The sequence below is a fragment of the Thermobia domestica genome, chromosome 9 (assembly GCF_964235325.1).
Source record: "Thermobia domestica chromosome 9, izTheDome1.hap1.1, whole genome shotgun sequence".
NCBI lineage: Eukaryota > Metazoa > Arthropoda > Insecta > Zygentoma > Lepismatidae > Thermobia > Thermobia domestica.
This window is the reverse complement of record NC_137462.1, coordinates 90,000,544-90,011,032: the sequence shown is the minus strand read 5'-3', so window position 1 is coordinate 90,011,032 and position 10,489 is coordinate 90,000,544. Positions and strand designations below refer to the sequence as shown.

At 35.8% G+C, this 10,489-nt stretch overlaps 1 protein-coding gene across 1 annotated transcript in view; it reads right to left on the bottom strand.

The window, feature by feature from the left end:
* The window catches only part of LOC145694843 (huntingtin-interacting protein 1-like), a 163,305-nt gene that overhangs the window by 10,669 nt on the left and 142,147 nt on the right, over window positions 1–10,489 (bottom strand). The window contains exon 21 of the mRNA XM_081771527.1: window positions 3,900–4,072. Coding sequence (XP_081627653.1) covers window positions 3,900–4,072 — 173 coding nt within the window. The remainder of the gene's footprint in view (window positions 1–3,899; window positions 4,073–10,489) is intronic.

Here is a 10,489-nt window from a genome sequence, read left to right as displayed (position 1 = left end):
TGCTAATGGACCAGCACAAAGAGCAACGAATGTGCAGTGCCCGACAGTTTTTGGATCGCTATCGACAACAGATTTGTTTCCCCACATTGTGACGGGCGACGAGACGTAGATCTCATACACCAACGGCGAATCCAAACGACAGTCCATGCAGTGGCGCCATTCAGGTTCCCCCAAATCAAAAAGGTTTAAGCAATCGCCGCACTCGAGTCGAGTTGCAAACTAATGGCTACCGTCTTTTGGGACGACAAGGGCGTCCTGTTGGTTGATTTCTTGGAACGTTGGACAACAGTTACACTGACGTGTACTGCGATACGTTCACCAAAGTGTGACGTGGGATTCAAAATCGACACCGCGGGAAACTGTCGTCCGGAATCATCCTCGTTCCCGACAATGCGCGTCCTCATACCGCTGCCGTCGTCGAGAAAAAGATTCAAAATTTTCGTTTGGACCTGTTTGATCACCTTCCATACAGTCCCGACCTTGCCCCCAACGATTACTTCTTCTTGCATTTGAAACGGTGGCTTGGTGGACAACGGTTTGAAAACGACGAGAATCTCAAGACTGCCGTTGCCAACTGGTTCGAATGCCAGGCGACAAACTTCTATTCAGAGGGTTTACGGAAGATGATGCAGCGTTACGAAGAGTGTTTTGAACGACATGGTGATTATGTGGAAAAGTGGAGTAGCTCCGTCTGTAGGCACCTATTTCTGGCAATAAATGCCGTTCCGCACGAGCATCTTTTTTTTTTTTTTTTTTTTTTTTTTTTTTTTTAATCATCAAACGGACTTTTGGAATACGCCTCGTATATAGTGTTCCACCAGAAATGGGCCATCTTTTGAGGAATGACAGTATGCGTCATGACAAGCAATCCTTCGAGATAACGATGAAAAGACCAATATTTCGTACATATTACTTCGAAGAGACATATCTCCGGAATTGATGAAGATATCGGAATCATACAAAAACAAATACGTAGCACACGTAATAAGCATTATATACGTATCACATTCATTACACTCTCAAGTCCCAGTATTCCGGGCGAAATTCCGGAATTCGTTTTCAAATTTCTGTCTGCCCATTGAATTGAAACAATTCAAAGTTGCTTGCTTTCAGAACAATACAAGCGAGCGGGAAAATAAGGAGGTGTTTTCACAAATTTGTTTGGCTTTCTTCTTTCACTCTTAACTAGGTCTTGCGTATGTGTGTTTATGTCTGGGTATAACAAACGGTTCTCACAGAATATTTTAACAGTGGTGCGAACCGGCTGAATAGCACCACTGTGTATATATATATATATATATATATATATATATATATATATATATATATATATATATATATATATATATATATAAAGACAGTAAAATAGAGAGAGAGAGAGAGAGAGAAAGAAATAAGAGCTTACAAATTTCGAATATTCGGTCAATAATACAACATACAACAGACTGAAAATGGATATTTATATCTTAGTAACACACAAATTTCGGTTCACCTCCATCGATATACTGGATATACAAGTTAATTTGGATATATACCTTGCTCTCAAAATTTGTTTAGAGTTAATAATTCTAGATTTACAAATTTGTGAGGTAACTGAACTATTCAAATATGATTAGATCTGAGATACAGTTTCAAAGGCAAAATTTATAAGAACAGATAGGGTTAGTATGGATAGTCCTTCATTTAGAGTGTCCCACAAAGGGGTTTACACTGTTTGAATGTTAACTGAGAAGGTATTAAAGTTAAAATGATCAAATTATTATTTAGCGCACTCATGACTAGTGTGTGTAGTCATTCATTTGTTTTAGTTTCCCATTCATTTGTTTTGTTTTTCTTGTTTTATTCTATTTTCTTATTTCTTGTTCTATTTTTAGTTGCCAGTTGCCAGTAGCTACAAGTAATTGACAAGATCGTTGAGAACCTTTTCTTCCAGCAACGAAAGTGGATTTTCAAAATGTTTCTGAAAATGTAGAAACATGAAAGTAGTGCAGAGACGATAGTGGGCAGAATTCGATAATGCGCCACCATCACGTATAACAATTATGAAATTACGCGAAGGAAAGAACTGTGAGAGATCTGAAGAAGGGACGGTGTAACAGCAAGAAATTTGTAGCTGATGAAAAAGGGGTATGGAAGCAGTGTTACAAAGTTTCACAAGATCCCCTCAGAAGTTCATATGGGAAACTTACTGTGAGTCATGTGGAAACAAATCAAGTGTTCACCACATTTTAACGCAAACGGAATGGAAACCCTACATCCTGCGTTGCTTTACACAATCAATGAGGACGATCTGAATAAGTGTCTCCAATTCTGTGAATGGATTTGGGATAATGAACAGTTGACTGATTTCATTGTTTGGTCTGATAAGGCGACTTTTAAATTGAATGGAACTATCAATCACCACAACCGTGTGTACTGAGCAAGAGACTATCTCCATGTAATGGAAGAACAAGCTGTTATCTTCCTGGGTTATTAGTGTGGTGTGGTATGTCTGTCAGAGGACTTGACGGTCCATTCTCTTTTAAAAGAACAGTGACAGATGTAAAAGTACCTTAACATGTTGCAGAAAAGAAGTGTCAGCTGTTTATCAACTGTACTTAGATAAATATAGTTTTTTTCAACAAGACGACGCGCCGCCATACTACCATCAATTTCCTGGTAATTTCTGGATAAAGCATTTGTTGAGAGGTGGATAGGTCGACAAGGAAGTGACACGTATCCAACAGATCTCCCGATCTAACGCTATTAGACTTCTGTGAGGAACTCGAAAGAACACTGTCAACGACACAAAACCACGTACGCTGAATACCATGAGAAAGGTGAATGAGACTGCCTGTGAATCAATTCCAATGGAAACCATATCACATGTTTGTCAGTTTGTTCCACAGTGCTGCTGACAATGTATTGCTCCAATGGAAGACACTTTAAACATATTGCACATTAGAATATCAGTGATGTTTTGAAAACTTGTTTGTGACTTAAAAAAATCATATTTAATTTATTTTGATTCGAGTTATTTACTTCAAACAGTGCAAATCCCTTTGTGAGACATAAGTAATTAACACAAACACACTGTATATGTAACTAGATCGGGAATTGAACTGAGGTCAAGGTTACCGTGACGTCAACAGTGATAAAGTATGGCGCTCTGTGCATGGGATGCTAGCGTAGTAGTTGGCACACCAGCATGGTAAGTAGGAGACCTTGGCTCCATTGTAACCTTATTCACGCATTTTTAGTTCGTAAATTTCATTATATTTACAATAACCAACTTGAATTGGAAACCAAAAATGAAAGCAAGCAAAAAATAGTTGAAAGAAATTTTCTATCGTACAATATCTAAATTAAATTACACAGAAATTTAATTTAGGTTGTATAGGCTAAAGAAATTTACTTAAAGATTAGTATCTACAGAACCTTCAAGCATATTAAAATACTAATAAAGTTCTTTGCCACATACGGGAAGAAACTGCAACCGTTGACAACTTTGATCAGCACATTACGTTTCTATGCTCTACAGCAGAAAATGACTAATATTGAATACTTTTATTAAATGAGTGCTAACCTTTCTGTTCTTGTTTCTTTTTACATCAGTTCTTAAATTTTCTCACTCTGAAGTCCAAAAAATCGAATGAAAGCTAACAGAAATATAAATATACAAACGGATAATTTTCAAAGTAAACAATATCTGATTACTGTTTATATTACAGTTACATTTCTTTCGATGGCAAACTAATTTCTATTGTAATCCTTCGATACATACTTTTATACATTTGTCATACTGTAAATATCCATTTGAATTTATCACATCTTTGAAACTAAGACTAAATTATCTAACTTTTTAAATACAGATTATTATAGAAGATCAAAGAATTCCTTATATTATAAAAGAAAATTACCTTTTCTTCCCAGCCTTCTACTTCGCCAGCGAGCTGGTAGTGATGTCGTCGAAGCGCAGAAAAGCGTTCCCTTTCTTGTTGTAGTAAAGACTCGAGCTCTAATACCCTCACTTGACTTTCCATTTCTAACCTTTTCGCCTGATGCAGCGATAAACCTGAAACGTCTAGTTCTTCTGTAATGAAAAAGAAACACAAATTAGAACCAAAGTTTTCAAACTCGAGGAGTATCCGTAACGGAAATACAAGAATATTATTTTAGTTATCTACAAAGGAGACTTTTTTACACAAAAGAATAGACAAAATAGAATTGCATATTGTGAGAAGTAAATCTGTTTCATAACAAAACAAATCTTCCCACGGAGATAACCCAACTCCTTAAAAAAGTGAATAGACACAGTCCAAACATTCAAGTGTTAAATCAGTTTTAGTGTTTTTTGAATACTCGGGAGTTTTTCTTTCTTTCTTTTATTACAGGACCAAAACAATAATGTCTAATTAATTCCTTTAGTTTCCAGTAGGTGTAATCGCTGCTAGTGGCCCCAGTGTGGACCGAAATATAGAAGACTATAGAGTTTTAGCAAAGACGCAATAGCAACGGATGCAATGTGAGTTCTTTTCTATGTTTAAATATGCATCTACCAGTTATTATATATTTTCGGGTAAAAGTTGATAATATTGGCTTTCACAGTCACAGACATCTACTTCCCTTTCGCGGCTGTACCTCATTGCTACATGGGGTCTAGTACGAATACACGTGTCCACAATGGCTGTGGCGATTCAAAATCCCGCGAATGTGAAGTACATTCAGTTATACGTTTTCTCCAAGCACAAGGTTAAGAGCCTGGCGGATATCAACAAAGCACTTATTTCCGTTTACGGAAACATCTTGCTGGACAATACGTTCACGACGATATAGGGATCAAGAACGAATCGAGCGGAGTTTTAGCAGCAGTAGGTCTAAGCTCTATGTTTAGGATACCGAAGCTAGTACTTCCAGCTTAACAAATGTTTGGACAATGGAGGCAATTCCATCGAAAAATAACACCTGTATCACGAAATACGCTGTAGTAGATTTTTTTTTTTTTTTTTTTTTTTTTTTTTATTATAATGAATACTAAGCTGCTGTAACCTCACTTTCCGGACTCGCTTCGTATGTGAAAATAAAAATTACCTATATATGTTCTTGCTGGGAATACTAAAACATTTAGAAGAGGATGCTTTTTTCGACACTCGTTTGTCGTCGAGTGAATTACGAAGTTTCTTTTACCCTCAATAATGCAAAAATATGTTTCGTAAATGGTGTAATGCTATTCTCAGAACTAACACAAAAGTGTCGTTTCGTTCCCGCACGGGTGATGTGCATTTGTTTTGACAATTTATGGCGAAAACTAGCAAGTTCGTAATAAATGGAAAACAAGTACAATTACCGTGATTAAAGTGGGATTTAACACCACATACTGTACCTCACAATATCACAAGCTTACCTTTCCCAAAAAGAACAGAACAGAATATATCCCAATCCAAAGATCATCGAGTCTTTTATCTGTAAATAAATATCAGAACTTCGTTCCAAAATCTACAGAGAGTTAACCAGTGACTCTCGTCAGAGACTCAACAGTTAATTTCATAGATTTCCATAGTTGCGATAAATACAAAAATTTGAAGGTTCTCTCTCACTAAGAGCACACGGCATGTCAGCTGAATCGGACTTCCACATCACAGCGTTGGAAAAATTGTTGGAAGTGCATTAGTCGACGTGACAGCAGCGCTCAAGATCAAACATCAATTCAGGGCTGCCACCAGGGGTACTCACAGGTAGATTTTAGTGCATTTAAGGAGGGGGGATTTCCATTGAAAATATTACAATCAAACTGCATAATGGTAAATCTAAGGAGAGAGAAAGGTACATTAGGTAATTTGGTAATAATAATAATAAACTTTGAGGGAGAATGGTAGATTTATTGAGCTGAGCCCAAGCCTTTGGGGAAAAGGGATGACATCCGTAGCTTCCGCACACAATAGTCCAAGACATGGGCGGCTATTCGGGGGGCCAAAGGGGGGCAGTTGCCCCCCCACCCACTTTTTTTGAAATTACCCATTAATGTATATAGTTTCATTTGGAAATATAAAGTTTCGTAGTATTATTGGTTCATAGAATAAAAGTTGTGCCATAAAATATTTGTCGTTCTATGAGTACGTATTGGTTATCTTCCCGTGGAATTAAGAAAGCTACAGGAATTCGTTTGAACTGCCACTAAAAATGGCCCAAAAATTAACCTATTGGAGCGCCACAATTCGAGCGTGCATTCATTTCTTCTTGTAGGAAAAGAAGTTCTTCACAAGTTATTCTTTAATTGTACAAAAATCGACAGTTCCTAAAATGTATTTTCTTCTTTCTAATAATAATATTTTGATTTGATTTTATCAGTTTAACATCCTGTTCAGCAAAGTTATATGAGACGTGGACTTAATGATCAACGTAGAGTCCGAACCACGTGAGTTACCCCCAGGAATCGAGCCCGGGTCTCCCACGTCTAAGGCGCGTACGCTAACCGCTTAGCCACGAAGGAGCTCAGTAAGGAATATTAATTTTGCAGTGTAATATACGAGTTTAGGGGTGTACATATACAGTTTTGTATATACAATTAAATTTGGTGAATTCAGCATAATTCTAGGTTTTAGGATTATTTTGTATAACTGAAATGTGGAGTGACTAAGTATTGCTGAGTTTTGATATACGGTGTATTCCAAGAATGTGAAAACTGTACTTAATGGAAGCGAACATGTTTCGGGAAGCTGCAAAAGTGTTTCTTTAAATGTCGTAGCACATGCTTACAGTATTCACTTCATTCTAAGAGTAATAACACATATAATAGCATTCGTGGAATTAAAAATATAAATTGTTCATTAATTTCCAGTTTCAATATACCTTTTGCAAAACAAGCCTCATTATTCATTACTATGATTATTTGATTAATATCATCCTTTCTGTTTATTTCTTTTGCAAATTTGTTATTAAATAGGCCCCTAATCTGATCACACAATTTTCCAGACAGATATTCATGAGCAAGGAATCAAATCTCTTCTTACACCTTCGTTGTTTAAGAGTACAAAGGGCTAGTATCTACTTGCGTTGCTCTTGTCAATTTACTTAATAAAATATGAAACAAGATATACGGTATAACTGTGAAAGACAGTATCCTAATAGTTATGCAGCCTTTCGTCAAACAAAGTGTTACAAGCAACCAGGAAAACTAACATTGATATCAAATATTCAGATCATATCTTGCCCCCCGCCCCCCCACACACACACACTTTTAACGTCCAACCGTCGCCACTGGTCCAAGAGCAGGACAAGAAAATATGGGCATTTTCCGATGCAATGCATATTTTAGCTACACCAGAAACTATTTCCATGACAAAGTTGCTGTTTATTTTAATAACAAGGAAATTAAGTTCTATAGTCAAGTGTGTCATATAGACACATTTCTTAAATTTACAGGAGTAAGGACGTCTTCTAAAATAAATTCTAGTCCTATAGATCTCACTTCTTTCCAAGAATGAGCGCCCGATTAGCCTTTCAGCTGTTCAGGTTTTTTTTTTTTTTTTTATCATAAACTGTCAAGGTTTTGGAGAAAGTCAAAATGCCAAAACCTGACCAAAACAATGAAGAATGATCTTGCTCATGTACTTAATTAAAAATATCCTCCTCAAAACTATATTATATATATATATCAACATTGTTTTACAGTGAATGAAAAGTTCGATATTTGCCCTACAATCCACTTCTCTCTTCTCATAGACCCCGTAGGAACTAATGTGTGTCTCATTTTCAGAGAAACGCGGGAGGATGGGCTTCCTTGTACCAAAATAAAGAGGAATCAATTTTCTTTTTGCGAACGAGATGAATCATGAAGAGGTTTATATATATATATATATATCACATGGAGAGAATGAGCAAATTCAGTTCATTCTTCCGAAGAAAGGGGAGAAAACAAAGAACATATTTACATCTGAAAGAACTATCGAATCTCTCTATAGTTACTATCTACAGCATATTAGAAGCAGCCGATTATTTATGGAACTATAGTTCTACATTGATATTAACAGCACAATTCAATCACGATCTTTTAGAAAGGTACTTGAAGTATACAACGATAACCTGAATATTGTTGTTTATTTCATTTAATATGTAGGGCAAAAGTGCTTTAATATATGCAGTCGCTACACAATAGAAGAAGAAAATGATACGTCATGAATAATCTTATTTTCTAGATGTTTTATTTTTATTTGATAGTTATCAATGTTTGTTGATTCCTTGTTAAGGACAATAGTACGGTTACTATGTTAGCAGTTCCGTTGCCAGACTTGTTTCTCTATGCTTGTTAAAAAATATAATGCAAGAGGACGCCATATGATTATGCAGAAGTGTATTGAAAACAAATGAAATGAAATCTTTGAGTTTTACGTCCCACGGTTATGCCGGTTAGGCTAAAGGAGACGGTGATTATGAGAAATGAATGAAATGGTGGAATGAAGAAAGTGGGAGGAAACGGGAGAACCCCGAGAAAACCCACGCACACGGTGTTTGTCCACCACAAAGTTCACTTGGCGGGAGCAGGGTTTGAACCCGGGACCCCATGCGCCAGAGGTGAACGCTCTACCACTGAGCCACCGCGTCTCGCAGAAGTGTACTGAGTCTCTCTGTGAAACAAGTAAGTATTATAAAATACAATGCATTTAAGTGATTGCAAAATAGTGTTTAATCATTATATACTTATCGCAGTAGGTAGCAGTCATATTTTACAGATGAGTTATACTATAAAAGTACACCGAACTGAGGAAATATAACGTTATCATTATACGTATATATGTCCCTGTCAAAAATATACCCCCATCAAGTGCGAACTGTGAACTCCAAACAGATGTACCCCTCACTTCATTTGTTTATCAAATGTTTAGTTAGTACACTCACCGAACCAAAGAGAAAAAAAATGCTTTGTATAAAATATTTGATAAAACTAGTCGTTGCAGAAAAACGTCAACATTTTCAAACGAGAACTGTGATTGGAAAAAATATTTTCCATCCTGACAGTGATTGCTGTGCAAAAGACTGCTTCTGTAACTTACAGGATATATTTGTTACATGATATGTAGTTTCTCACGCACCAAACTTTACATTCTGTTCCTCCTGTATTAAGTCCTCCGTTAACATCATTAACACAAGATAAAGTGGCAATATTTAAAAAATCAAAAGATAATGGAAAGTCTTTAGCCTATCTTTCAAAAGAGATGCTAAATGCGTTGTTGTGAGCTGATAATGCTCTGAATGAAGATTGCAGAAGTAGTAGTTTGTGGGATGATACAGTCTATGGTACTTTGAGCAGTTTAAATGATGTCCGAATTCGTATTTCATCGTAAAGTTCTAATGAAGAACATGATTTACACTTATGCCAACGCTGGCTTTTCATTATATAAAATGTCACTTTCTCTTTCATGCTAAAGAAATCAAAAAGGAATTGCAGTCATAAGAAGTGGTAAAATATTCTCGCAAGCTTTCCAGTTTCCAGCCAATGATAAAAGTTATCACAGGTAAATTCTAATAATTAATATTAATTCAATTTGAACGGTGTTGTTTCTATGCATTAAATTTACACTTAAGTACTTTATCCACGTATAATTTTCAATGGAGATTGTGGGGTTAAATTTTTCTAAAACACTCACTAGTACTACCCATTTTCTTTCTATAGGAACAACCCTTCGTTGCCCTAAGAAAACCTTAACTTTTATATAATTTGTATTTCGGACTTCCATTCCAATTATTACCAGTCGAGCAGGTCCGGATATCATGCGTGGAAGCAGATTCACAGCATTTAACAAACATAACAATAGTCATATAGATTCCAAATCTCAGTTCCAAAAATTTATGTTTATTTCAATTACTAGGATACAAGAACTATATTACAGCTATCTGCTTTTAAACGATCCGGATTATAGGATACATCTTAGCACCACTTTACTTCCTACAGCAAGTACATATATTATTCCAATTAATATCAAGACTTCGACGTATATACTTTATTCGCTTCTAATATTTTAATTCATTTCTTACTTGAAGACAGCGACGTATTTGCACATGACTACGGAGCTTTATAAAACAATGGCTAAGAATACATATCAGAAAACATCCGTAACATCCATCTCGTGTTAGTACATAAGCTGTAATATTAGCTTTCTAGATTCTGGAAACTCCATATTATTTAATAAAATAGTTATTGCATACAAAATCTAAATTAATAATTTAACATTGGTAATCATCTGGAATCCGAAAGTAGGCAGGCTAGGCTCTTAGCAACTCATATTAGGTACATCTCAACGATATTCCACAAACACGTCTTACCGTTTATATTTATTTACTGTACAAAAGAATATAATTTTCAATATTTTACGGCAATTCGATTAAATAACACTTAAAACTGCTTTAAACGTCAAATTAATTCGGTTTTACCTTTATCAACTTTCACTGTTTATTTTTGTATATCCATCAATCGATCAACAAATAAGAAAAAGATAAAAATGCATGTATACAG